Source organism: Nipponia nippon, unplaced genomic scaffold, assembly GCF_047370975.1.
Source record: "Nipponia nippon isolate SJK-2023a ecotype South Korea unplaced genomic scaffold, ASM4737097v1 scaffold_13, whole genome shotgun sequence".
NCBI classification, from domain to species: domain Eukaryota; kingdom Metazoa; phylum Chordata; class Aves; order Pelecaniformes; family Threskiornithidae; genus Nipponia; species Nipponia nippon.
The window spans coordinates 1,600,807-1,627,930 of NW_028262324.1; the positions used below are offsets into that span (position 1 = coordinate 1,600,807).

Below are 27,124 nucleotides of genomic sequence, written 5' to 3' on the forward strand. Positions count from 1 at the left end.
AGCCTTTAAGCCACTCTTCAATTACGCTACAGAGGACAGATTTCATATGCCCTGACCTACAGCGTGCAGTGCAGGAGCACAGTCTTCAGAGACTGCTGCACGGATTTCCTAAATAATCAGGATTATGAATGTTGTGTTTAAAAAGAAGAACATGTAGGCAATCCCAGCCCCAGCTGGAGCACATGGTTCCTAAGATTGCGTGAACACACAGTTTTATCCTGCACGTAAGCGTGTCACAAAAGAAATAAGTTGTTTATGCAGTCGCCTTTTCCATGAAGCGGGGAGTGGTAATTAGGTACATGTTCTGCATGGGGATGGCACGGGGCACGGCTTGCGGCGGCCTGGGGGTGCTGAGCTGGGCTCGGGGCTCTGCCGCCCGCTGCAGCCTCGCAGGCCGCTGTCTGCGTGGTCTTGTCTCCCTCTCGTGGGTGCCCAGCCGACTGCAGCAGGAGCAGTTGTCCCCTGCTGTCCCAAGGGGCGTTGTCCTGGTTCAGCTGGGATAGAGCTGATTTTTTTCTTCCTAGTAGCTGGTATAGCGCTGTGGTTTGGATTTAGGATGAGAATAATGTCGATACCACACTGTGTTTCAGTTGTTGCTAAGTCGTGCTTACACCAGTCAAGGGCTTTGCAGCTTCCCCTGCTCTGCCCGTGCACAAGGAGCTGGGGGGGCACCGCCAGGACAGCTGGTCCCGACTGGCCCCAGGGCTATTCCATACCATACCCCGACTGGCCAAAGGGCTATTCCATACCGTATGATGTCATGCCCAGTATAGGAACTGGGGGAGTTGGCCGGGGGGCAGTGATCGCTGCTCGGGGACGGGCTGGGCATCGGTAGGCGGGTGGTGAGCAATTGTGTCATGTATCACTTGCTTTGTATATTATTATTGTATTATTATTTTATTATTACTGCTACTACTATTCTATTTCATTTTACTTCAATTATTAAACAGTTCTTATCTCAACCCACGAGTTTTCTGACTTTCACCCTTCCAATTCGCTCCCCCATCCCACCGGGGTGGGGACAGTGAGCGAGCAGCTGTGTGGTGCTTAGTTGCCGGCTGGGGTTAAACCACGACAGGTGTCCACGCTGCGCTGCCTTCAGCGTGGCGGGCAGGCACCCACGCTAGCTGGCTGGTGTGCCAGGGGCAGCTTGGGCTTAGAAACGGGCATTTTATCCATGTGTCTGAAATGGGGTTTGCAGTCTGTGCTGAGCCTTGGGGTGGAACTGGTACCTGTGCAAAGAAAATTAACGTTCGTGCAGGTTTCTGCTGATGTTCCTTCGCGTTGGTGGGCTCAGAGACCCCGGGATCAGTAGCCTCGAGAGTCATCCTGCTGCTGCCCCTGCTCCGCTTCCGTACCGACAGCCGAGGGCTACGTTCTGCAGAGCCTCCAAAACGTCCTTCATTTGTCCTTGACACCCCAGAGGCGTCAGTCCTCCCTGTGCTCTCTCTGTGCCTTCAGGTCAATAACAGAGTCACGTTCAACTTAAAAGCAATTCCACAGCAAACCCCGTAATCTTTAACTTCATTAAAATCATTCTCATTTAGCTGTGCAAAGCAGAGCCCGTGAATCATGATCCGTGCAGGCAGAGGGCCGGAGGAGAGAGAGTTAATGTCTCTCTCCTGTTCAAAAGGCTGCGCTGCCCTTGCTGGGTGGAGGATTTGTGCTTTTTAGATGTAAAGGCTGACACGTGTCACCTGTTAATCTCCTCTGGGTGGCTGTTTGTCAGCGGGCGATGGTGCAGGCGATGGTCCTGCCTGCCGCAGCCCCGGCCCCCCGGGCACCGCTGCTTATGGCAGTTGCGATTTGCAAGTCAGCTGCGAAATGCTCCCGCTTTATTCCTACGGCTATTTTTAGCACTTCTTTTTAGATTGCAATAAAAAAAAGACATCTTGTATTAGCGATAACCAGGTTGTAGCGATTTCTCCCCTTAAGGGAGAGGCACGTTTGGCGATGGGAGGGGAAGGGCTTGCCAGGGCCGCTCCAGTGCCCGTGACACCCATCTGCTGGCTGTCACCCCAGGCGGAGCCGCCACCGTCACCTGCGGCGGATCCCGTCGGGAGCACGTTTCCCTGTCGGCACATCCAGCGTGCGGTGGTCCAGCTGGAGAGCTGGTCGCTGAAGCCAGGGCAGGTGAGAAACGGCTCCGTTTCTTCAGAGGTCGGGCAGGAGGAGTCTGCTGAGCGTGCGGCAGAGTGGCAGAGGAGGGTTCTTGGGAGCACCGGGGCTGCGTTTAACGACCTGAAAGAAGTCACGGTGGTCCCTGGAGCTCTTTTCCTCCCTGCTTCAGCTGCAGGAAAAGCAAGGGAGTGAATGGGGAAGGTCTGTCCCACCGATCTCGCAGTCGCTCCGTACGCAGCCCCCTCACCTCCGCATCCCAGCTTCTCTCCAAGCACTTGACAGCAGAGCTCACTGAGCTGGGTTTGAGCGTCCTACATTTAGGCGATGCAGCTAAATGGTTCCTGCTGGTATTAATTCACATCCATACTAAATTTCTGCAGCTTTATTTTCCCCTTCCCTCTCCTTTCAAGGGAGAAGCAATGGCTTTCTTGGAGGTAGCTTACGATTTTTCCAGACAGAAATTGTTTCCATTCCAGGGTTACTGGCAATACCCGAATATATGTCCAGGAATCCGTCAAAGCCAAGGAGCCTGATTTAGAGCTGCTGCTTCTAATGTCTAATAAAGCAGCACTGCAAAAGGTCAGCCTCCGTGCAATGTAGCAGCCAGTCCCACCAGCTAATGGCATAATCTATTAAAGATTTAATTCCCTACGTCTTTCCTTCCCAGTCAAATATAACAACAATGGGGAACGTTAACTGTCTAACCTAATACTGAGTTTCATATAGCGCTAGTAAAGCTGTTAACTGAGGCTGTTATCCAGACTGCTGGAGTCTTAACCTTGGCCTGGGTTTTTAAGTGGGTTTTTGCCGTTCCTCTCGCGATCGGCCTCGGTGCTACGCAGCAGCAGCAGCAGTTCAAGCAGCAGCCCCGCTGCTCTCCTCGCGAGGGTCCGTGCTCGCGGCGCAGCCCTGCGTCCCTGCAGCAGCGTCCTGCCCTCTCGCTGTAGCTTGCACCGAGGAGCGGTCATCGTTTCGAGGTCATCCCGAGCCCTCTGACTTCTGAGTCTGGGTGGAGATAACAGCAACGCTTGCTTCGCTGTAAACACTTCCACTTGCCGTTCGTTCACCTTTAGCCCAACAGCTCTCGTGCTTTTTAACGCTGTTCTTTGCGCTCTCCCGCTGTTTTGCTCCATATCGTTGGTGCAGGCTGCAGCATCGGCTGCTCCGTTAGCAGGTGCTTTTATTTTCTCCTGAGCGGCCCCAGCTGCTGGGCAGAGCCTTTGCTAGCAGCGCTGCCCGAAGGAGGGGTGAGCTGGGGTGCGAGAGCACGGGTGGTTTCTCTCCACGCACATCTCAAGCGCAGACAAATACTTGGCATCAGCCTTTGATGTGGTTCTCTCCCCAGCAGGAAAGGGGAAACGGGTCCTGTGGCAGGTTTCGTGGATTATTTGGAGTATTCAGGGGCCAGAGGGGTCTCTCTTCTCTGCTGTCCTGCAGCAAGCGGAGCTTCTGCGGAGTTTCTTCTCCCAGCTTTGTGTCCCCGCTGCAGTAACATGGCTGGACTTCACCCCGGGGAGGGATCGCTCCGAGACCTGGTTCTGGGTGTGCTGCAGGCTCTTGCAGCGCTAGGCTTTGCTCAGTCCTGGGTTTCCCCTCCGCTGTCCTGGTCCCGGGCATCTTGTTAATGAACCCAAGCATCTGTTTTGAGCACAGCAGTGAACATTTCCCTGAACGGCTGTGAGCTGTTTTGCCAGCTTTTTATTTACATGCCTGTTCAGGTCACATACTCCCCGGGGCAGGAGCGAGACCCGAGCTCGGCCCATTTATCTTCCATGAGTTGAAGAGAATAAAGAAAACGTTTGCCTCCTGGCTGATGGTCCATTCATCTCCTGCTGAATCTTACGTCTTTCTCTGTCAGGTCTCCTTTTTCTTGAACTATTTTGGGTTCTCTAAGCACTAGTTTTCATCCTTTTTTGACTCTCTATGGGCAGCTCAAAATGCCTGAGCCAGCAGACTCCAGGAGTCTCGCTGGTCCTCGTGTGTGCCAGGACTCACTTCTTCCCTCCTTGTATAGGCAAATCATGAGCTTGATAAAGCCCGTCTGGCTCCGGGCTCCCCCTTCCCCTGCTTTCCCCATCACACGTCCCCATCCCTGCAGATTTACCAGCCCTGGGGATCTCTGTCTGTGCACAGTCTGTGCTTGGCAGCCTCGCTTACGCCTCCAGCGTCTCTGCCCTGGTCCTGTGCGCGGGGTGCTGCTCCCCGGAGAGGTCGGCCCCGTCGGGGCGGGCAGATGCCAGCTGGGCGATGGGGCCGGAGCTGCGTGCCCACGGGGAGCAGAGCGCGGCCCTGCCTCTGCCCCCGGGGTGGACGGTGGCACTGGGGATGCGCCTTGCGCATCCGAGGTGTCGCTGACGCTGAAAACCGAGAAAAGGCTTAAGTCTTCTCTGCCATAAATGCCAATTCTAAATCCTGCTGTTTCTGTTGTATCCCAAAATATCACCCGGAGTGTTTGTGCAAACAGTGGATGCAGGGTGAAAAAACACCGAACTGGGGAAGATCCACCCTGTGCAGAGCCCTTCCAGGACGCCAAGGCACCCTCCTCCCTCGTCCCTTTTCACAAAGGTGACATTTGTAAAGAGCTCAAGGGCAGGTTTCTCCATGCGAAGGCTCGGCAGCTCCCTGTGTAGCAGCGATAACCGGGTGCCTCAAAGAGCCGGGTCAGCGCAGAGGGGAGGTGCGATGCTCCGTGGAAAAGTCTGGCCGTTTAATTTGGAGCCCCCGTTGCAGTGAGCTGAGCCACCCCGTGAACCTCTCCCGAGGACGCCTGCTAGTGGCACCTCCTCTTCAGTCCCGTGCGTGGCGAGATGCTGAGGTGTGCGTGCTGGCTTCCTCGTAGGAATAAATAAACATTCCCGTGGGGCTGAGACCAGGTCTGCAAATAGCTAATGGGAGCTGAAATCCCAACCTGAAATTACCAGTCTTTTGGCTGAATAGGGTTTTAAAAAATTGCTTTTTTTTAATGTCTTCTAAATGTAGCTGGCTTGCAGGGGGGAATCAATGAACCTTTGTGGCTGACTCAGGCTGCGTGAGAGCCTGCGGTCCCCAGCCCACCCCGCAGGCAGGGTTCCTCTCGGGCTTTGCTTGTACGAACACGCAGCCTCCTCACACCATCCTTTCTGAGAAAGAAATTTGGGGCAGCAGGGAGCTGTGTCGTGGTGTGCGTATTGTCCCCCACCGAGGATGTCTGGAAAAGTGCAGGAGGTTTGTAATTGTGCCTGACTTGGGCGTGCAGCAGCTTGCCCGGAGGCAGAGTGCAAACCCGGTGCGGTAGCGTGGGTACCCTGGCCCAAAGCTCCTGCCTGCGTTTCAGCAGCCGTGTTTCGGTTCAGCAGATGCCTGTAGGACAAAAGTCGGTGTCGACTGGTGGCCTCCAGCCTCCTCCTTAACCAGTCGCAGCAAGTGAGGCAAGTTTTCCCACAACCTGTGATACAGCCGTGTAAATCAGGGTACAACTGGGTGAACCCTTGATTTGTATCAGTGTACCGCAGGGTTTGACCCTTCTGCCTTGCTTCACCCGTGGCCAGTGCAGCACCCAGCACCTGTGGCCATGCCGTAGAGCAGCCTCAGGTGCCTGCAGAATAGATTTGGGGGCTGTCCCCCCCGACAGCTTTTGTTGTGCTGCAGCGACTGCGGCAGAGGCGTTGCTGGTGTTTGAGGGTGTTGTCCCTTTAGCCTTGCACCAGTGTTGACGCCCTCTTCATGAGCGCTTCGGGCCCGGTCGTGGAAGCGGGTATGGAAACCACACAGTGGATGCGATGGGTGCTTCTGGCGTTGAGCAGTAGGAAACGGGGTCCTCTGGTCAAAAAGGAGATCCGTCGCTCTGTGCCTGCGTGAGAAGTAAATAGGGAATTGAGTCCCAAGGGGATTGATGCCAGCACCCCTCGTCTCACTTTTAACTGCTGCTCTAGATGCATTATTTCCTCCCCCAAAATAAGGATTGGGAAGGGACGGCTGGCAAGAGAGAGCCGGCAAGACATGCCAGGAAGCTGCTTAGATTGTAATGCTGCCTAGAAGAATTGACAGGCTGCATATGAACCCGAGAGGGCAGAGATTTTCCCTTACAGACAATTAGTTATAGATAAATAAGTATTAACCAACTAGTCACTGCCACTATTACAGGGTTTTTTTTCTGTACAAGGAAAGGGATTTTAAATGGATTCCAGGTATCTAAACTGCCTGGAAATCAGCGAGTTTTGCAAGGGAAAACGGCTTCTGTAGACGTCATTAATTTCAAAGATATATTAAATCTGGTTCTTTAGTTACTGGGTTGCTTTAAAATGCAAACTAACCACTTGCCAAAATCAATTTCTTTTGCAGCTTGAATTTCAGTGGCGTCCATCTGGCATCTGCTGGGCAGTTTAGTGACTTCCTGGGCAGCATGGGCCCTGCGCAATTTGTTGGGCGTCAGACCTTGGCCACCACCTCGATGGGTAAGGAACACAAAGATGTTAGGTGGCTTTCATTTAATCTTGAACAGACAGCTCCTACAAGCCACCTAATAATGTGTCCAGCATCTGCTGATCTGCCACTCCCCCGCTCCGTTTCCCTGTTAAATCAAGTAAGCTTGGCTGCAAGGTTTTGCTGATTGCTGCGAATGCGGCGTTAGTAGGAGAGCACCAGCTTGATGCTTTCCTCTGTCAGATCTGAAAGGCATAGACTAAGTAAAACACAGCTCCAATCCTGAAACTGCATCCTGTGTATCTTCGTGTTTTTCTTGCTCTCTAAGGCCTACCAGGCTCTGTAAAGATTTTCTTATGGTCCACCATAATTGCATTTTCCAAAGCAGCCTGCAATTCTAGGTGCTTCAGTTTGGGAGAGATGGGAGGCTAGCCGCCACCGGGGAGTACGAGACTGAGTCACCAAAGCCACGTTGGAGGGCTGACATTAGAGATTGCTTTTGAAAATGTGGGCTTGAATCACTGCAGAGCTGCTCCGGAGTAACGCAGGAGGAGATCAGGCACTCAGGGCCTACCGGTTGTTACAGCTCGTAGCAGGCGTGACATGAAGGTTGGGGTTGTTTTAGCATTTTAGTAGCCCACAGATGTATTGTTTTGAAAGCCTTCTGTCTATTTTGACATTTTGGTTTAGGGGATGTGGAAATTGGCCTCCAAGAGCGAAATGGGCAGCTAGAAGTGGATATCATTCAGGCTCGAGGACTGACACCAAAACCCGGCTCCAAAACACTGCCAGGTAGTATGCTTTGACCTCCTAAAGTAATTCACTGAGCCCCAGCCTCCTGCGATGCTTGCGAATAGGAAAAACTTTAATTCCGCTTGGCTTCTGCAGGAATAAGCAGTCTGTATGCGGTATTGAAAAAAAGGCTGGTTGAGCAAATCTTTTCACTGCTGTAAATGCCTTCTTTAGAAATACCTGAGACATGGCACTCTGTCTTTTCTCAAGTGAGCATGAAGATTTTTTCATATTTGACCATGTTTATTTTTTCCAGCTGCTTACATCAAAGCTTACCTGCTAGAGAATGGCGTGTGCATTGCGAAAAAGAAGACAAAAGTGGCTCGCAAATCATTAGACCCTTTGTACAATCAGGTGTTACTGTTTGCTGAGAGCCCCCAGGGCAAAGTGTTACAGGTAAGACGAGCAAGTCTCAGGTCTGCCCATCTCTCTCTTCCACCTCTGCTGGAAGGTATTAAGTCTGGCAAGGGATCTGGATAATTATCATAGATCAGAAAAAGCCAGTGGTTTTGTTGAACCAAAGGCACTCGATCTGAACATAACGAATGGAAAAGAAAACCTTTTTTTCATACTCAAGCTGATTATTATTTGACACCCTGCCAGGTAACTGGAGTGCCTACCAGGAAAAGGTTGATTTTTATTTTTTTAATTGTTTTTTCCCACCCAGTTAGGAGATAGGTAGTACCTAGAGATGCTAACCAGTCTTGCAGCATAGGTTGTCTTCTGTGTTCCTGTGTATTCAGAGCACTCTGCTTTGGCCATCACCCAGTCACATATCCTACCTTTTTCTACCTCTTTTACTGCCGTACATTTTCTGCCATACTCATATTTTCAGTTCTGCACCTATGTTTCCAGAGCAGAGAGTGATTTGCATTCTTAATTCATACCTAAGTCATTTCCATCCAATAAAGCCTGGCTAAAATCCATGGTAATACAGATGTAATGAATCCGTGGGTTTCTATTGCTTACCTCCACCGGCATATGAATTGCCAGCGACCCTGCTGGATCCTTCTCATGAGTGAACTCCTCCTCATTTACCTTGATGAGAAGCGTTTTCCCCCTGTTGCAACGAGACTGCACATTTTTGACTGAAATGGGGTGGGAGCTGGTTTGGTCTGCTCTCGCCTTGCTTTGGTTTCTTACCTGCTGCCTTGCTGCCAGGAAAGGCACTTATTCCAAGAGAATAAAATAGGAGCTTGGCTCTCTGCCCGCGGCCGTGCTACCAAACCAGCTTTCTGCAGTGGCTTGCTCCATCTCAGGCTGACCTAGAGAGTTAATTTTTGTCTTTTAATTGACATCCATTGTCTCTCCTGCCTCATTTTACAGAAAATTGTAATGTTCTGGTTATTTGGAGCCTAGGGAAAGAAGCTGCCAGGATTAGCCAGAGGTCACTAGTCACCATCATAACCCATCGTACTCATCCTCTCCTCTTCAGAACACGGACTCGCTCTGGAGTCAGTCGTCACCTTTGTCTTGAGCCACATAGGGCCGCTTGGTCACGGGCAGACCTCCAGCATGCCTAAGCCCATGACCCTCACTGCATCTGTCGTTCCACCCACTGGTCTCCATCGTGTCGTGTGATTCAGCTTTCCCTGCTCGTCTGCCAGCTCTCTTTCATTAGACCTTCCTCTGCGCCTGCAAGCCTTTCTCGGCAGTCTGTTCTGCTTCCCCTGCATGCCACTCCATGTGTGCCCCTTACGTCACCGGTCCCGCTTGCCAGCGCTCGGCTCCTGCCCTTTCTCCAGGTGAGTAGCCATCGTCACCATCTGCCCTGCGCCACGAGCTCCGAATGCACAAGTTAAGATGTGCTCTTTTCCTCAAACTGTTGGCTCTTGACCCAAGCTATTGCCCACCTTTTTTTTGTCGGTGTATTTTTCCAGATCAGGAGCCCTTCCTGCCCTTTTCCCACAGGCCACCTTTTCTTGTGTCCAGGGCCCGTTACTGGGCCAGGATCAGGTTTTACGTGCAGGTGTTGGAGCTGCAGCTCCAGGGATACTTTGTGCACGCGCTGGCCCTGCCCAGCGGGTACAACGGCAGAGTGGTGTCTCATCCACACGTGCGTTCACCTCTTTTCCATGGGGGGAGGGAAAAAAGTCTGATACCGTTAGCATTTGTAAAACTGTCCTTAAAAAAAAAAATGTAAAATCATCAGCCGGAGCTTCACATCACCTGTTGGTAGCGTAAACCTTTCCGCTCCTCTCGGACTGTAGTAAAGCCCCGGGAAGCTGGATGAGTAGAGAGAAGGATTGATCAGACATGTGCTTCCCAAGCACGCGTGCAAGTCGGCGGATTAACTGTGCTCCCCCCTCTTGTTCCTAAGGTGATAGTCTGGGGAAACTACGGACGCATGGAGCGCAAGCACTTCATGGGCGTCGCCAGGGTCCTCCTGGAAGAACTGGATTTGTCGACTTTAGCAATCGGCTGGTACAAGCTCTTCCCAACCTCCTCGATGGTAGATCCCACTACAGGCCCGCTCCTGCGTCAGTCCTCACAGCTTTCCCTGGAGAGCACGGTGGGACCCTGCTGTGACAGGTCTTAGTGAGTAAGGAAGGGGGAACTGCTTTTGTTTTTTAAACATGCTGTCAAGGTTTTGTTTGCTGGAACTCTGACCTCAAGCGCAATGCATGTTCAATCAGTTCTCGTGGAGCTGGAAGAGGAGGATAAACCAGTGACCTTAGACAGAAGACGAGGGGGAGGGCGCTGTGCCCTCTCCGTCCGAGGAGGAGGTGCCGTGGGGCATGAGTCCTAGTTGTCAAATTAGACATACACCTCTTGTTTCCCTTCTCTCGCTGTCATTCTTGGACCCTTGTTTCAGATCAGTATTAACCCTGGAAAGTTGCAGCATTTGAAAGCATTTGGGGGGAGTAAGGAAGGTATTTTTTTCTTAACTGTGCATCTTAGAAATTTCTAATACGGATTCTTTCACGAGAAAGTACCTGAAAAATTCAGAGGCCGATATCTGACCTAAAACGAGCAGGAGCAGAAAGGTTCAGAGGAAGCATTAGGTTTTTTAGAAGGTCTTTCTTGAAAGGAAGAAAAAGAAAGGAACCTGCAACTCTTTCTTTAGAATCAGTTCCCCATCACTGAGTCACGTTAAATGTTACACTGTCGTCGCTGTGTTTTCAAACTGTGCCAAATTACCAGCAAGTGTCTTTACCGCATTACTTGTCTAACACTGCTGATGAAGCGTACTTGGTGGGAGAATAAGTAGCGCCTACTTAGACCAGACAGTTTGAACAGAGTTCGAGTTTAGCAGGCTAATTAACTGCAATTTTGCTCAGAAAAAAAACACTAGAAGTGGGAGCTGAACATCAGACTTGCAGCTTGGGATATGTTTTGTATTGTCAGATACAACGTTCTGCAATTTACTGACTCCCTTACTTGTTGCTGTGCATCCTTCAGTCACGATGTCTTCTATCTCCTGCTTTTCTTCCGTCTCCTTTGTCCTGGTACATATCTGCTGGAGATGCTGCCCTTCCCGGTGTGCTGTGGACTGACCTGAAACAGGACTGTTTTATTCTGCCACGGGAGAGGAGATTGGGGTTTCTGGGGGTGCAGAAGAAAGAAACCTCGGTTTGTCATCTGACAAGAAGGGGCTGGAGAGCACGTAACCTTCCTGGTGGAGAGAAGGGTGCTTTAGGCGGTCTCGGTAGTAGACAAACATCGTCAAATGTCCCGCGAGAGGAGGTGCAACCCCCGAAGTATGGAGAGGGAGCGGGTGAGGAGTCGGAAGACGCAGTGGTCACAGCATGTATATTTTGTTAATTAAAGTGCAACACTAACTGTAAACAAGTTTTGTAGATCAAGGCAGTACAGCACGTTCTCTGAGCTGCCGAGCCACGGCGGCTGGTGTCAGCCGAGTCGCGTGCTGGAGGAGGTGCGCTAGATCCTTCAGGCAGTTCCAAACTTCTTGTCCACAATCACAGAGGATTTTCTGTTGATTGACCTGTTTCGGCTAGGTTTTGTCCTAATTCTTAATGAGGATTTGATGACTGCTGTCTCCGAATAAGCTTTTGGAGATGTCTTACTGTGTGATTTAAAAGCGAAGGTCCTATGTCACGTTTAGGAACGAGCAGATTCCCGACCTGTCGTAGAGGCGTACCGAACATTTCTTTCTGCATGTGGACCTCAGCTTTGTTAGAATACGAGCATGAGTGCTGAGTGGATGGTAAAAGCAGTTGCTTTTGGTCCTAGCTTGTCTATGGCATTTTAAATTATGTTGAGATAAAGTACAGGATAGATGCAAGAATAATAGGCCTTACAATAACCTCCGTAAAAAATGATATAATATAAAGGAGAGGGGAGGAAGAGAAGGGACATAGAATGAATAGTTTTTTGAGTCTTCAGTGGCAAAAGCCTCAACAGTTCAGATAAATCTCTTAATTTCCTTGATCAAATACGTCTCTGGCCTCTCAGTAATTATTTTTTCTAATCGTATTAGACAGTTTCTATATATTAGCTGAAGAAAGTTTGTTGCATGCTGGTCAAACTATGTTGTGGCTCTCTTATTTTTATTTTTTAAAAAAAGCACATTTACTGTAATTCAAGTCAGCATCTTTTCCTCTTGGTATGTAGTGAGTACTAGGCAATATTGTACAATACGTGTATGAACTAGAATAGATTAGGTAGATTTAGTGGTTTGTAGCACTGGATCTTTTAATAACTACGTCTTTCAAAGGACCGTGGGGAGCTCCAGGTACACGCCAGACCTGGCAGCTGAGTCACAGGGCTTCTGTCTTAAGTTACGCCGAAACCTTTATATTGGTACTTAGTTTGGACATTATCTACCAGTAATAGCTTGTTAATCATGGTTTTCCTGTGTCCCATAAGAGGAATGCAACGTTTTTGCAGTCTTTAACGAGGAGTAGGAGGCTATATATGCCAAAAATGTTCACCTAGGAAACTTTGTTTAATGACTGTCTGTTGAAAAGCTCCGTTCCTGTATGCCTGGCAAATGCTACGTGTCTCTCTATCCTACCCCTCCAAAAGCTCTGCAAGCTCAATGATGATCAGTTTAGTTACAACAGGACTACTTAACACTGAGGACTATCTTCCGTGTGTTTTTAATCATGCTAAAAGGTCACTGTCAGGGTAAAAAAAAAAAAGTTACACTTCTACTTGTGCTATTTTTGTTAACGTCTCAGATTCTGAAATTTGGAGGCAGTTTTAACAGTCTGCTCCGTCCTGTTTTCTGCATTTTTTACGTGACTGATTGTAGTCCAGTGGTTCTTGCTTTTGTTTCTGCTCGCTTCCAAGTCCTGTTTCTCCCCAGTAAGCCAGCCTTGCAACGCCTGGCTGCCACGCACAGCGAAGTCGCACGAACTGGCAAGCGCGGGCGATCGTCCTTCGTAAAGCAGAGGCCCAGGAGCCTTCTGGGAGCGCCCGCGGGTGCAGAGCGGGGCCAGGAGAGTTGCACGGCACCCTACAGTCTAAATTCTTGCTTCACTCATGCCCATGATTCCTGCACTGGCCATGGTGTATTATAATTAAAAAAGAAGTCTTCTGGTTATCCATCAATTTAAAGACTCCCAGTATAGCATCCAAGACAAGTCTCAGGCTTGGAATAGCTTATTTTTATAAAGCCTAACCTTTTTTTCCCCCCAAAATTTGACTTGCCAGTTTCTGTCTGAGGCGATGTGATACGACAGTTGGGATTACCAGTGTGGTGGTGTAAAAAGTAGCGGTTTGCCGGAGTGATGAGCAGCTGAAAACTGAACTTTGGTCCCCTTTGCAAGTCCTGACCGAGTTTTTCCCTGTGTCTGAGTTTACCTGTTGGTTGTAGTCAGGGAGGGGGGGAGAGAGGAAGAGTAGGAGACTTCAAAAAAAAAAAAAGCTTCATAGTATTTTTGGTCTGAGTGCAATGATGAGGGATGAGACTGAGGAGAGAGAAATACCTGCCCCTGTTCCTTGTGCATGAAATACTGCATTTTAATAGTTACGGGAGCAGTGCTTGCCCAAAAAAATGGAGAGCCGGTCCCTAAATGTTCCCTGCATTACTATTACCGTGGAAAACAAAGAAATCCTGGTGCTGAGAGCATCCCTGAGAGCAGAATGATCTCTCCCCAGTGGGAATCCCCTGCACCCAGGGAGAGCAGAGCGCTGAAACCATGCCTTGCGCGCGGCTTCGTCCTCTTTGTGGTCTGAGCAAAAAGCGGCCGTGCCCGTGGTTAGCCCTGGTTCGCTCAGGCAAAATCCGTGATCTTTCCCAAGTCTCCTGGAGGTGCTTTCCCTGTGCCCCATCCCCAGCTGGGATGCCACAGAGCCAGCAGGAGGTCTTCGCTCTGCCGTTGGGTCGGTGGGTCCTCGGCCTGCAGCCCAAGCCGCCTGGGCGGGCTGGAGCATCCCTCCCGCGCTGCGCTCGGGCGCCTGCGCCCACGGGCAGGGGAAGGGCCTGGCGACTTCGCCGTTCAGCCGAGTCCAGCCCCGCTTCTTGGCCATGGGTTGTTTCAAAGGACGTTGCGGAATTATTTGCTTTGAATGAAAATATATATTTAGTGTTTCTAGCTACCGGATCCTTTATCGATGTACTGTTCTAAATTCGCAGGTCTTCTGGAGTATGAATATCACAAGCTCCTGTAAAGGAGCTATTTTTAAGATGTTGAGGCAGTTAACAGAATCTCAACCTAAGCATGTTTAGTAACGTTTAGACAGCAAGACAACTTTTTTATGAAGCTCATTTTAAGTTAGTTTATTACATGCTGTTGGTAATATTTTAAAACAGGAAAAATATTTTTCTTTAAAGACAAAATGATGTATGTTTTTTAACAGATAACATAATTTAGTGTTTTCAAGAATGTTTAATGTCCTTGGTATGAAGTTTACTCATTCTTTTGATTTCTATGTTCCTTGTTATATTTTATCAACTTTTTTCCAAAAGAAAAGAGGCATATGTAAATAAACGCCAGAAAAGAGTATAAGAAATTCTGTTCAAACTGGCCATAAAATTATTAGTAAATATTTGTTAACGTTCATTAACTCTCAGCTACTATTCAAGCCTTTGTTGAAAGAATTGATGTTGTATTTTCAAGATGAGAACTACTTAGCTAGTTTTGTCATAATCCTGTACTCTGTATAAAGATCTTTTTATAAAGAAAGTCTAATAGGCTAACAAGCAATAATATATTCCATTTGGTGTGCACAGATTGTGACTCGCAGGCTGTAGTACCTACTGTTGATACAGTTTATAATCGTCTTCAATCTCAGTGACATCACTTTTGGAAAAGATCCATATTAACTTTGGTTGTAAGGAACGAAGACCGGGCTGTTGCCTTGTGAGATATATTCATCCTTAGGCTTCTCGGTGAGCATATGTGCCCGTCGACATGAAATCTCTCTTAGGTGAAGAATGAAACAGCCGTAGGTGACTTCATACTGCAGAGGTAAAAAGTAGTTTCAATATAAACTTCATGACTGTTTCAATCTCCCTGTTTTTCTTAGGCTATCCAGTATTTGTAACTCAGTGAGAATGGTTCCCACTGCCACCGTAGCCCTGATAAAGCAAAAAAGCCTTTGCGCTCTGGGGCCGCACGAGTTCTGCCTGACAGCTGCCTGTTTTCCTCCAGATACTGGGGGCAAGCTAAAGGGAGGGGTTTTTCAGAGCAGCAGATTGAGCTGCTCTTCTTCAAAGGCTTTGTGGGTTATTTTGCCCGTTCCGTAGCCGGTGTTTGTCCTTTCCGTTAGAAAATTCCACCCAAGGCAGAGAGATTGCACCTTCGCGGAGGAGCACGGGGGCCTAACGTGTCAAACGGGAACAGGCTGTTCTGTGCCCTTCTCCACAAGTTCGATAATGCTGGGCTCATCTAAAGATTTTTCCAAAGCGGCAGGATCAGGAGATTGGATTTTAGGTCAGCTCTATCATTGATGCGGTGCGTAAAATAAAACGGCTTCAGCATCCCAGTTCATTGCCTGTGGATCTCTCACAGCATTTCCCTTAGGACAAATCTTCATGTTGTCCTCAGGATGGCCAGTCCGCTGGCCGTGCCGGCAGCCGGTCGCTGGCCCAGTGAGGCCGGGAGCCCCGGCGAACGATGAAATCATTCACATTTTTTTTGTGAAATGCTTTGAGAAGAAAAAGAGCCGTGTAAATGCAAAGTGCCATCAGTAGAGAAGTCCAGGGCGTATTGAGACCTGGAGCGAGCATCTAAAATGAAATTGTAGCTACCAAATTTGAGCCAAACGTTTAGAAAAGAGGATGATCAGCGAAAGCCTTTTCACGCTTACCCCAGTGCACGCCCGCCAGGGTGTGTGTGTCTGTACCGATGTACACAGGCACACAGCGCCCAGTATCGCTTTGGAAAATGCCCTTAGGGAGGTGGAATCCCTCTGAGGGGGTTGGCTGGTTGGCAGTCAGTGTCTCATTCCCTTGTACGAGCCCTTTGCCCACGCAAGACCCAGCAGCCAAGCCTGTGGGACGTTTCGTGACACCCGGCATGGCAGAGACGCGGAGCTGCGCTCCTGCTGCGCCCTGCGTGCATCTGACGGCCTGCCTGGCTTCCCAGCGCGCGTCTGTGAACGGGGTAATGCCCTGGGGAGTTTGCAAGTGAATAGGTATGCTCAAAATGTGGCCAACGAGTCTTAAACTCACACTGCCAGACTCCTTTCTGCTCGGTGGCCAGCGTCCCAGTGACCAAGCAGCCGCACGTCCATCCCTAGCCCCGGCCGCTCGCCCCCGGCAGCAGCATCAGGCTCGCTCCTGGGGACCCTCCGGCTCTCCTCGTGGTGCGGACGCCCTTCTGCCCTCCCTTCCCTGCCGTAGCTGCTCTTGTCCTGGTGGAGGAGAGGAACCGGGGAGAGTTTCTTGTAGCATTTGGTTCTTTGCACTTTAGCAGCTGAAACTGAGAAGGAGCCAGCACCAGCCCTTTACAGAGCACCAGCAAACAGAGGCTACGACCTAATGATTTTCCCTTCGTGACTTTCCAGTAGCTAAAATGGCAACCAAAGCTATATTGCTAAACCCCGCTCTGCCGGGTCAGTAGACAGCCTTTGCATTTACACTGCACGTGGGCTTGAGAGCCCCTTGAGCGGGACGGAAAGGGCTTTGTCTCGCAGAGGGATGGCGTGGGCACATGCAGCGTGCAGGCGAGCTCCGCTCGCTGGGCGCTGACGGGGGCAGAAGCAACCTGAGGGAGGAATCGAGGCGCCCCTTCTGCTGGAGCCATGCCCACAAGCTTTCCAGGAGCTAGGTTTTTGTAGTTGCTAGCTTGGGATAGCTGCCCACCGGGGCTCCAGATCCCACTAAACACCAGCCTGGAACTTTAAATCCTGCAGCAGTTTTTCCTTTGGGGCTGTTGCTCCTTTCCCAGTGCTGCTCACTGGTCTCTGCTTTGGTGATTCCATCTCCTCGACCCGGAGCTGGTTTTGGCTTTGTTTGGAGCAAGGAAGAGCGAGGTTTGGAGAGTGGATCCGTGGTACGTTCCCCCCGCCTCACTGCGCTAGGCTTGCCTTCCTCCTGCGAGCCGCAGGCTGCTCCCGGCGCCGGGCGGCCAGGGCACCCTGGGGACGCAGCGCCTCACCCGAGAGCCCCTCACGCAGCGCTGCTGTGGCCTGTCCCCCGCCTGCGATGCTGGGGTCCTGCCCACGTTTTGTGGCAATCTGGAATTCAGACCACAGCGGGTCCTTCCTTTCCGTCCTCGGTAGGAGCTAGGGGTCTTCGGCGGGGGCTCCGCAGCCCGGGCAGGCGTGATGGGCCGTACAGGAGGAGGCAGGGACAGGGAGGCAGCTGCCTCTGTGCTGGCCAGGCAGAAGGGGAGCTCCCCGCGAGCTTTCCTCCAGGTTCCCTTCGCTTTCCCCTGCGCCCGCTGCTCCCTACGTGGGTTCTCCCTTCCCTCTCGATACGAGGCCTTATTCCAGCCCGAGGGGACTGAGGCTGCCCGCAGCATCTCTTTGCACTGAAGCTGCCATCCCACGCTGCCCGCGGGGAGCCCCGGGGCGGTGCTGCAGAGCTGGCCTCTGCTCGGGGACGGAGCCACCACCCCCAGCCCATCCGCGCTCCCACCTCCCCAGCACCAGCGCGCCGGCGCTCTGCCTCGGACCCCCGCTGCCCAGGGGCCTGGCCACGGTAGGGAAATCTGCTCTCACGGGGTTAAACCTTTTTACTTCATTAATCGCTCCACGAAAACCGACAGCTTTGCAGGGGCACTACAGGGTTGCTACCTCTCCTCTTGCCTTTCCGTAGGAGTGGGGGCAGCCGATCTGCTCTTTTTGGCCTCTGTAACCCTCTCCAAATCTTTTTGGAGGTTTTTAACATCATCCGGTGAGATGTAATCTCCGTGGAGCCAGAGGGAACGCAGCGCAATGGAGCCGGGCAGCCTGCTTGCCGCCGCGGCGAGCTGCTTGCGAGGTGCCCGGGCTGCCTTGGGTGGAAGGGGGGACGCCGTCCCGGCAGCGCCGCCGGCCGCTCGGCTGTAGGCGGGAGAGGATTCTGCTGTACTTTTTTCCTGTCTGTAGGTTTTATTCAGACAATATGTAATGATTGAGTGATTTACAATTCAGTGTTAAGCTAATGAAAATGTTGATAACGGTGATAATAAAACCTTTTTTTTTTTCCTACGGTGTGTTGGAGGTTTTTTTGTGGAGCGTCTCTGCCCTCTCCGTTGCCACCACCGCTGTTATCCTCAACCTAAGGTCTCAGCCGGCCCGTCCCTTCTCCTCGTGCCTGTGGGGGATGAGAGCAGCTCAGCCTGGCGCGTCCCAGCGCTGTCCCAGCCTCCTTCCCAGTGCTCTCCATGGAGGGGCCCTCTCTGAACCAACCCCAGCTTCAAGCCTGCATTTCCCTGTGCCATTTCCAGATGTAATTTGGCCGTGGGCATCTCCAGGCACAGAGCCGAGCTTGCTCCCAGCTCGTACTCTGCTCGCTACCGCAGCCAGCAGCCGCCTGCTCCTCCTGCTTTCTTCCCAAGACCCTTCGTGGTCCACACTGGCCATTCAAGGTTGATTTTGAAACCCTGGAGGTGAAGATGCCGCTGGCAGACAAAGCTACCCCTGGCCCAGGCTGTTGGGAACACCAAGAGGCAGTGTGGGTGCAGGGGGAGCCCGAGGACCCTCGGGGAAGGAGACCCACGGGTGTTACTGGGTGTGCGGCTACTGCCTGCTCCTGGATGGCCTCGAGCGGCGAGCCCTGGGCTGGGGAGCGTTTGGGGGCTCTGCTGTGACGTCTGCTGCGGGAGGAGGTGGCGAGAACAGGCTGCGATCCCCGGGGAGCCGCCGCAAGCCCTTTTCCCATGGGAATTACGAGGGATGGCAAAGTCCCAGTTCACTGAGAATTTCTGAAAGGTTTTTCTCATGCCTCCAAATCCCTCTGCAGGTCACCAGGGCAGGACCGAGGGGCAGGGCAGCCCCCCACCCAGCCACCCACTGCCCCAGCTGCAGCCCCGGGGGAGCAGTGGTGGAAGAGGAGGAGGAGGAGGATTTCTCCAGCAGTGCAGATGTCGGGGAGGTCGGGGCAGCCCAGGCCAGCATGGCACCTGGGGGTGAACAGCATCTGCCACCCTCACACCATCACCAGCTTCCAAAAGCGGGCCGGGGCTCAGGCAGTCACTAAGCAACCGAGCTCCCCGGTGGCGCTGCCTGGCAGCTTGGGCTGCACGAAAGCAGCTGTAAACCCGAGCCGGTGCCCCGCTTTCTGCGCCGTCAGCTCCTCACCAGCTCCGTCCTGCGCCCCAGACAGGCTCCGCAGTGCAGATGTCATGCCGCCAGCCCCGGTGCCTCCGCCGGGCTTTGCCTTTGCCTGGTTGCATAGCGAGCTCTGTGGCACGAGCACGGAGCCACCGAGCACTGCCAGCGCCGAGCTGAATCCAGAGGGAGCGCGCAAGGCTGGCTCAGCCTCCGGATTGTGGTTCTCCCGCTCCCAGCTCCAGGAGAGGTGGGTTTCCCCGGGGCGATGCCATGCAGGCTCTGACTTGTGCAGGAATTGGTGGAAGGAGCGGGAGAGGTGCCAGCCCCATCCTGGCCGCTCGGAGGGTGTCCCAGGGCGAGAGGTCTGCGTCTGCGGCCCGGCTCTGCTGGCGAGGGCACCGCAGCGCATCCACGCCTCGGGCTGACAGCCTTGGGGAGGCGGGGGAGAGGGGACACGGCAAGAGAGGGGCTGAGCTGGGGGGATCAGCATGAAGCGGCACCACTGAGGAGCTGAGAAGCCAACGAAAGCCTCATTTTTAAGCTGGTTTATATGCTCACAGCTTGCTTCCCCCTCCTCTCCCGTCCTATTTAAACCAAGGCTCACGCAGCTGGTCCAGATTTAGGCCACTGATGCAAAGCGATGCAGCTGCTGAGCACCTGGGGGAACCGCAGCCGGGGCATTTTGGTGGTGGGAGGCTCCCCACCCCCTGCCCTCCTGCCTGCGAGACACCACACACCCCCAAGGGCCCTGGGGAGCATCCAGGCCGAGGTCTGGCAAACCAGCCCCTCGTGCCAGCACTGCAGCGCCTGCCTGCGCCGCCCAGGGCTGTGCTCCTGGCTTCGTCAGTCCCTTCCCTGCCTGCACACGGGACGAGGGGACAGGCTGAGCAGCTTGCATGAGAGTCCTGCTGCCCAGGGGCAGGAAGGATGGATCTACTGCGGCCACGTCGCACCCCGAGAGTGGGCGTAAAGTCCTATCTCTCCCTCCAGTGGGGTGGAGAACCTGGCAGGGAGCAGGCAGCCGTGCCGGAGAACATCCCCAAAGAAAGGCACCAGGTGAGGAACCCCCTCGGCTGCCCAGGCAGCGCAGCAGCCCCGCTGCCGGCCGGCCCTGCCCGCACTGCTCTGCCCTTCTGCCAGCCGGCCCCGCACCAGGGCTCCTGCCCACCCCCGTACCTGCCTGCTTGGGCATCAGCTGTCTTGAAGCCCAAATCCCTGCCGTTTTAGACTGGAACAAGGAAGTCCCAGTTGTTACAAGCCTGCACAGATTTGGGGTGACATCAAAGCCCAAAGCTGCCTCCAGGGAAGCCCAGGCACCAGGAAAGGTTGGAAGCGTGAAGGTCACTGGCCAGGGAGGGTGGAGGCGCCCAGGGCATCCCCGTGCAGGGGGCACAGACACCATCCCACGATGGGCAACGAGACCCAGCTGCTTCCCAGCTGCATCCCCCTCCAATGCCCAAGCATCCCGGCAAACATCCACAGGGATAACATCCCTGGATACAAAACACTGCCCGCGCCCCCGTGGCAGGGGAGCCGGCCCTGGTGTGTCCCTGCAGCCGGGCAGGGCAGGGGTTTGGGGCTCGGACACATCCCCCTGCTCCCCCTCAGGACAAATAACCAACCACCACCAGCTGGATTCACCTTTTATTAAACTGCCCAGAACAAAAGGAGGGGAGAGCAAAGCCTGCCCTGAGGCCTTCCCAGCGCTGGCACTCTGCATGCCTTCCCCACCAGGAAAAGGGGATTTTCCTCCAGGAAAACCCCCTCAGAGGGTATTTTAGATAGAACTAAGAGTGAAAACGTCCCTTTATTGGGGGAAAAAAAAAGTGAAACGGAGCTCCTACCGCTGTCAGAGCCCAGTCCTGCTTTCTTGCAGACGAGGCAGGATGGACACGGGCCACGTCGGGGGGCACCAGCTGGAAACAGCCTCGCAGGTGGGGCTGTGCGGGTGCCGCATCCCGCGTGGGGACAGACGCCGAGACAGGATCACCCCGCCTCGGCTGACCCCAGCAATGAGCGCAAACCCATGGGCTTGGGGGGACCGGGAGGAGGCGAGGAGCAGGCAGGCTCGCTGGGCTGCTGGCGGGAGGAGAGGTGGTGAAGGCAAGGGGGATTTTAGCTAATGATCTCATCGGGGCCAAACCCTTTGCAGGTGGCTCTGTGTGACCCAGGGAGGCTCCCCCTGGGCATGTGCCCTTAGCACAGCCTGGGCCCATCGCAGAGGAGGGCTAAGGCTGGGCTGGAGGAGTTCAGCTTCCCCTGCAAACGGGAGGCAGTGTCCCACCAGCCAGCTCAACCTGGAGGACCTGCCAGTGGCCAGGTAAGATGTGCTGGTGGGCGAGCGCATGGACCTCCAGCTTCCACAAGAACCGAGCCAGCCGCGAGCCTGAGCTGAGACCTGGAGGTCGCGGGAGATGCAGTGCCGTGAAGCTGTCCCCATGCGCTGAGCAGCAGGACTGCAGCCCGTCCCCTCCCGCCCACCAGCTGCAAACCCGCGGCGTGGCACCGACTTACCTGCACCCGGCGTCAGGGGACGACTTAAAGATCCCCAGCCCCGCAGGGCTCGCTAATGCAGGCTTTGCTACTGATAGGCTTTCAGCAAGCGCAATCCAGCCCCTGGAGCAAGGGTCCTGAGTGGCAGCGGCCGCAGCCAACGTTAGGCAGGGTGGGAGGGCAGCAATGCCCCCGGCTGGGGAGCAGGGAGGCGGGAAAGCGCACCCACAGCTTGCTGGGCTTCACACGGGGGGCCTCTTGCCAGACCCAAATGCTTGAACCTACTTGGGACGAAAAAGCACAGAAAAACTAACAATGTCATTCAGTGCCTGCAAAAAGGAATTATTATTTCTCGACAGGGTTTAAAAGCTCCTGCTGGACCCTGCGTGGGGCTGGCTGCCGGCTGAAAGGGGAGAGGAATGGAAGAAATGAGAGCGGTAAGAAGGACCTGACATCTCTGTTCTTAATCTATCATCATAGTAAGACTCGAGCACCGAGTACAGCTCGGCACGCGCTCCTAGATGGATTTCCTCCGCAGCCGGGGGTGCTGCCGGCAGCGAGCGCTGGTGGATGATAAAGTGCTCCCCGGGGAAGAGCCGGTCTGACCCCGTGTGCTCAGGGACACCTCGTCGATTTTGTAGGAAATGGAGTTGTAATACACGGGGTTGGTGTGGCAGCTGAGGGTCTCGGGGTGGGAGGGCACTGGGCTGCCGCACAGCTGAGGTCTGTAGCACAGGCACGTGCAGAAGGAGGGGACGGCGGCCGCCGAGTTGGCCGACTGGCGCCGCTGCCTCTCCGCATCCTCCTGGATCAGCGGGATGAGGTTCATCTGGCTCGTCCTGTCCTCCACGGGGAGAAAAATGGCATTGCTGCTCCGGCTGTCCTCTTTCGGCGTGAGGTGGATGTTGTTGCGGGCTCTCCTCAGCGAGGCGCGCTCTTCGGCGTCCCGCCGCTCGTCCTCCGAGTTCATCGTCAGGAACCGCAGCACCACCAGGTTGAGGAAGGCGCCGATGACGGTCAGGCCCACCAGGATGTACATGAAGCTGAAAGCCACGTACGGGGGCTTCTTTTGCAAAGCCTCGTTCTTCTGCAGAGCCACAAAGTCTCCAAAGCCAATAGTGGTCAAGGTTATGAAGCAGTAGTAATAGGCATGAAAGAAAGTCCAGCCCTCGAAATAAGAAAAGGCTGCCGCGCCGATGCACAGGGTCCCCATGCAGGACAGAAAGCCGACGAGGACCATGTTCTCCATGGAGACGTTGGTTGTTCTCATGCCCAGACACTTCTTGATCTTCTTGAGCAGTAGCCGCACGACAGTGTTCATGCGCTCCCCCAGGCTCTGGAACATGACCAGCGTCAGCGGGATGCCCAGGATGGCGTAGAACATGCAGAAAACTTTGCCGGCGTCCGTGCCCGGGGCAGCGTGCCCATAGCCTGCGCAGGAAAGAGGAGAGGCGGGCGTCAAGCCCTCACTGGGGTTTCCAGCAAGGCTGCCCTGGGCCCAACAGGAGCCGTAGGAGAATGGGGGGGAAACGGAAAACGAATCAGTTACAGATCTGCAGGCAATGCTCATGGGGCCACGGGACACCACATCCTTCGGGATGGTGGCACATCACAGTATCGTGTGGGCAGAACCTCATTTGACCTCTAAAGAGAGAAGGTCAAGAGGAAACGGGCTCAAGTTGTGCCAGGGGAGGTTTAGGTTGGATATTAGGAAAAATTTCTTCACGGAGAGAGTGGTCGGGCACTGGGACAGGCTGCCCAGGGCAGTGGGGCAATCACAGTCCCTGGAAGTGTTCAGAAAATGTGTGGATGTGGTGCTGAGGGACGTGGTGTAGAGGTGGACCAGGCAGTTAGGGTAACGGTTGGACTCGATGATCTCAGAGGTCCTTTCCAACCTTAACGATTCTATGATTTTGTAAGGTACCCTCCTGAGAGCCCCTGAGCTTGTAGGAGGTCATGGAGGCCAAGAGGAGCCCTAGCGCTCGACTGGGGTCTGCAAGGCTTCTGCAGCTCACGAGCAATTCAGAGGCAACGACGCCGTGCCAGTGCCGGGTCCGCAGGCCAACCTGAGCCCCGCGGCGAGGGGGGACGGAGGCTCCGCAGGACGCTGAGACCAACAGCACCAGGTCACCCCGCGGGAAGGTACGCACCCAGCCAGTCCCGTCCACAACCGCCCCTGCAGGGCCATCGTCACCTCACCCTGGCACCGCTCCTGCCCCTCCTGTCCCCGGAGCCCTCCGGTGTCACGCACATCGCCCATATGATGGTTTGCCACGTGGCCTGTTGGATAGGAGCTATAGGGCCCCTGCGCTATAGGGTCGGTCCCCGCAGGAGCAGCTGAGTCTGGGAGGGCTTCTGCAGAGCAACTTCGGGTTTACTCCAGTGTCACCAAGACTCAGACCTAAAGCACTGCGGGATCGCCGGGGAGGAGGGCTTGTGCTGTTTGAAATGCAGGGGAGTATTCACGCCCCCGCAGCCCTGTCAGCCCTTGTCCCGGGGACAAGGAGCTCGAGGAGGACAAGGTTCTCCTCGAACGCCTTCCGAGATTGAATTTCCTCACCTTGCTCCAAGTTCAGGGCTGTGACTCAAGGACACGCACAATTATACGGTGAGTCGTAATGAGGTGTTCACCGCAATCTTCCGGACTTTGGTGATTCTGCGCCCGCCTCACTTAATTATAGAAGCTTAAGAGGAACTGGCGGCCCCTGACCTAAGCGGAGGAGCGACTGACTCAGCGCAGGGAGTCACGGCATCCAAAGGCACCCGAGCCTTTCTTTTGAGTTTCTGTGAGAAACTACCAGGGCTGGAAACTCCCCTTCTGGGGCGCCTGCAGAAACGCGCCGGCGCCCGCCCGTGCTGCTGCGGGGCCTTCTGCAAACAGCTATTTATACCTGCTCTTTGTCCAGGTCACCATCTGACTTTTGCATGAGGATATGGGGGGAAAACCCCCCCTTTTTTTTATTTCTCAGTCTTGTTCAAAGCTGTGACTTGGCTTCACCTCTGCCTCTGCTGCCGGTGGATTTCCAGGGCCCTTAGGGAAGCAGGCGGTGGTGGGCAGGCCAGCGGGTGATAACCACCTTGTCCCAGGCTCCCGACCACTCCAGACAACTGCAACGGGACAGGGCTGGGGGCTGAGGACAGCGTTACCCTCGACCGTGCTGTGCCCCGAACTGCAAGCAGGACGGAGGGGACCGCTCCCCCATTGCTCCGTCCGCTCAGAAACCCACGCAATCACAAATGACAAACTTCATGCCTGCATGCCACGTTTCAGCGAATACAGAGCAGACGTGAGACTGCAGTGGCAAAACCCCCCGTCGGATCCGAGCCCAATAACCGAGTGCAATCATCGGGTCCGAGGCTCCAAGATAATACAACGGCAGCAAGGAGGAGGCAAATATAATGATCCAGAAGAGCAGTAAGTGGAAAAACAGTTGTTGTGCCCTGAGAGACCGCTGAAAGAGCATTTGACTGATGCTTTCAAAATGACAAAGGGAATTAGAAAGAGTAAACACAGCCACATTAACGTTAAAAATGAGATTTGGAGCGCAGCCCCATATAAAGAGATCTGATGTGCCAGCGTTTTTGAAAGATGGCACTTGGGCTGAAATTATTTATTGCATGGGGTGTGTGATAAGCGTGGCAATTGTTTGTCACAGTCAACAGAAAAATAATGTAAATGAAGCAATAACCTGTCACGAGCTGATGGAGATTTTCACCGAAGCCGTTCATCCCCCCCTCCCGCCGGGGCCTGGCGCTAACCGTGCCCCGAAGGCATCGCCGCTCGCTGGCCACGTGCGCTGCCAGCCGCGCAAACCCCCAGCGCATCTCGGGGGGCACGCGGAGGTGGTCCCACCAGCCCCCGTCCCGAGGGACGATGCTTTCGGCTACCGGACGTGTTTCACCCAGCCCCAGCCCCTCGGTAAGGCTCAGCCCCGTCCTACAGACGAGGAGGTGGCTGCTGGCCGTGGAAGGGCAGGATTCGGCCTCGGGGCTCCTGCCTCCGAAACCCTTCTGCTGATTGAAGTCCCAGCACCAGCAACAATGGGAGCACTGGGTCCCACGCCTGCCTGTCCCCACGGGATGCGGAGGGTGCACGGATTAATAAAAGTGAATTAATTAAACCATGCTAAACTCCCACGTGGCTAATCTCACCTAGAATTAAGGCAATCCTCGATCAATTTGGTTTCATTTTCCTGCAAAATGGAAGAGGGCAAGCCCAGGGCTGGGCTCTAGCATGGGTAAGTGTCTCTGCAGAGGGGCTTAACGTGATTCACCCCCTCCAAGCTGACACCCAGCTGTCTGCAGGCTCCCGCGCAGGCAGAGCGAGGTTCGGCGCCTGGTGGCTGGCCGGGCTCCTGGAGCAGCACTCATCCAGCCAAACACCCAGAGTTTTGAGCTGGCAAAGAAGCCAACAGTTCTTGCCCGGCTCTTCAGCCTGGCTCGCTGGCTACGCCACCGCGCCGAGGACGGACGCGGCTCCCACTTCTGCCCCCTTCACCCCTGCCAACTTCTGCAGCTGCCCGCACCAAAGGTGCCTGCAGCAGCTCCGCGTGCTGCCACCTCCCTGGGACAACCTGCACGTCCCGTTTCGTGGCCCCCGCCCCAGCAGCACCCCCGGCATCCCCCAGAACCGGGTGGCCCCCAGCATGGCCGGGGCACCGGGGTCCCCCGGGGTCAGCTCGGGGGTGGCCTGAGGAGATGTCCCGGCCTTGCAGGGGTGAGACCTGCCTCTGCTATGGCAGGCGACCCCGCGGGCTGCCCTGGGGCACCCAGAGGTGCTGGAAGTGCGGGAGGTTGCGGAGGTGCTGAGGTGTGGGGATGGAGGGATGATGGGGTGCAGGGGTGATGGGGTGCACAGGAGTGGGGGCGATGGGGTGCAGGGGGGTGAAGGGGTGCAGGGGCGTGGGGATGATGGGCTGCAGGGGCACGGGGGTGATGGGGTGCAGGGTGTGATGGGGTGCAGGGGCGTGGGGATGATGGGCTGCAGGGGCACGGGGGTGATGGGGTGCAGGGTGTGATGGGGTGCAGGGGCGTGGGGGTGATGGGGTGCAGGGTGTGAGGGGGTGCCGGGTGTGATGGGGTGCTGGGACGCGGGGCCGGCGGGGCGCAGGCCGGCCGTGCCGGCACTCACCGATGGTGGTGATGACCGTGATGGCGAAGTAGAAGGAGCCGGCGAACTTCCACTGCCGCCCGGCGCGGTGCGGCTCGGCCTGCAGCACCAGCCGCTCCAGCTCCCGGTAGTCGTCGGCGGAGAAGCGGTACTTCCTCCGCAGCTCCCCGCGCTTCTGCTCCAGCAGCCGCTTGCGGCCGCTCTCCGCCTCCGACTCCAGCGCATCGAAGACGGCGGCGCCCACCAGCAGGTAGGAGAAGATGCAGAGGATGAGCGCGGCCGTCCGCAGGTTCTGCCGCTTCATGGCGAGGGGCGGCCGCGGCGCCTCAGCCCGGGCTCCGCATGGCCCCGCCGCCCCCCGCGGCCCCGCCGCGCAGCTCCCCGCGCCCGCGCGCCCCGGCTCCGCGCCCGCGCACCGCCCCCCGCGCACCGCCCCCCGCGCGCCCCGCGCAGCGCCCGCTCCGCGCACCGGCACCGCGCGCCGCTGCGCCGCGCACCGCCCCCTGCCCGCGCCGGGCACCGGCTCCTGCGTGCTCCGGGCACCGGCTCCTGTGGGCACCGGCTCCTGCGTGCACCAGGCGCCAGCTCCTGTGG

General features: G+C 54.8%; 2 protein-coding genes across 3 annotated transcripts in view; one reads left to right on the top strand and one right to left on the bottom strand.

The window, feature by feature from the left end:
- The window catches only part of RIMS4 (regulating synaptic membrane exocytosis 4), a 61,185-nt gene extending 43,323 nt beyond the window's left edge, over positions 1–17,862 (top strand). The window contains exons 3-6 of the mRNA XM_087749916.1: positions 6,442–6,554; positions 7,213–7,314; positions 7,571–7,710; positions 9,635–17,862. Of these exons, the coding sequence (XP_087606042.1) occupies positions 6,442–6,554; positions 7,213–7,314; positions 7,571–7,710; positions 9,635–9,853 (574 nt within the window). The 3' untranslated portion in view covers positions 9,854–17,862. The remainder of the gene's footprint in view (positions 1–6,441; positions 6,555–7,212; positions 7,315–7,570; positions 7,711–9,634) is intronic.
- A 31-nt stretch (positions 17,863–17,893) lies between these two features.
- Positions 17,894–26,915, bottom strand: KCNK15 (potassium two pore domain channel subfamily K member 15). 2 transcript variants are annotated; one of them, XR_015702963.1, is made up of 3 exons: positions 26,552–26,915; positions 21,442–22,851; positions 17,894–17,968 (listed from the first exon to the last, which is right to left on the bottom strand). XR_015702963.1 is itself a non-coding variant. In XM_087749915.1 (2 exons), the coding sequence occupies exons 1-2, from the start codon at positions 26,832–26,834 to the stop codon at positions 21,938–21,940; spliced, it is 1,197 nt and encodes a 398-aa protein (XP_087606041.1). In that variant the 5' UTR covers positions 26,835–26,915; the 3' UTR covers positions 20,559–21,937. The 2 variants fall into 2 exon arrangements, 1 of the variants encoding a protein (XP_087606041.1); XM_087749915.1 differs by lacking the exon at positions 17,894–17,968 and having other exon boundaries at positions 20,559–22,851.
- Between the last annotated feature and the right edge of the window lie 209 nt (positions 26,916–27,124).

Bases quoted from the DNA above. Each gene is read 5' to 3' on its own strand.
- KCNK15 (XM_087749915.1), bottom strand. From the start codon at position 26,834: ATGAAGCGGCAGAACCTGCGGACGGCCGCGCTCATCCTCTGCATCTTC. The intron at 22,852-26,551 runs GTGAGTGCCGGC...TTTCCTGCGCAG, and splicing joins CACGGTCATCACCACCATCG to GCTATGGGCACGCTGCCCCG.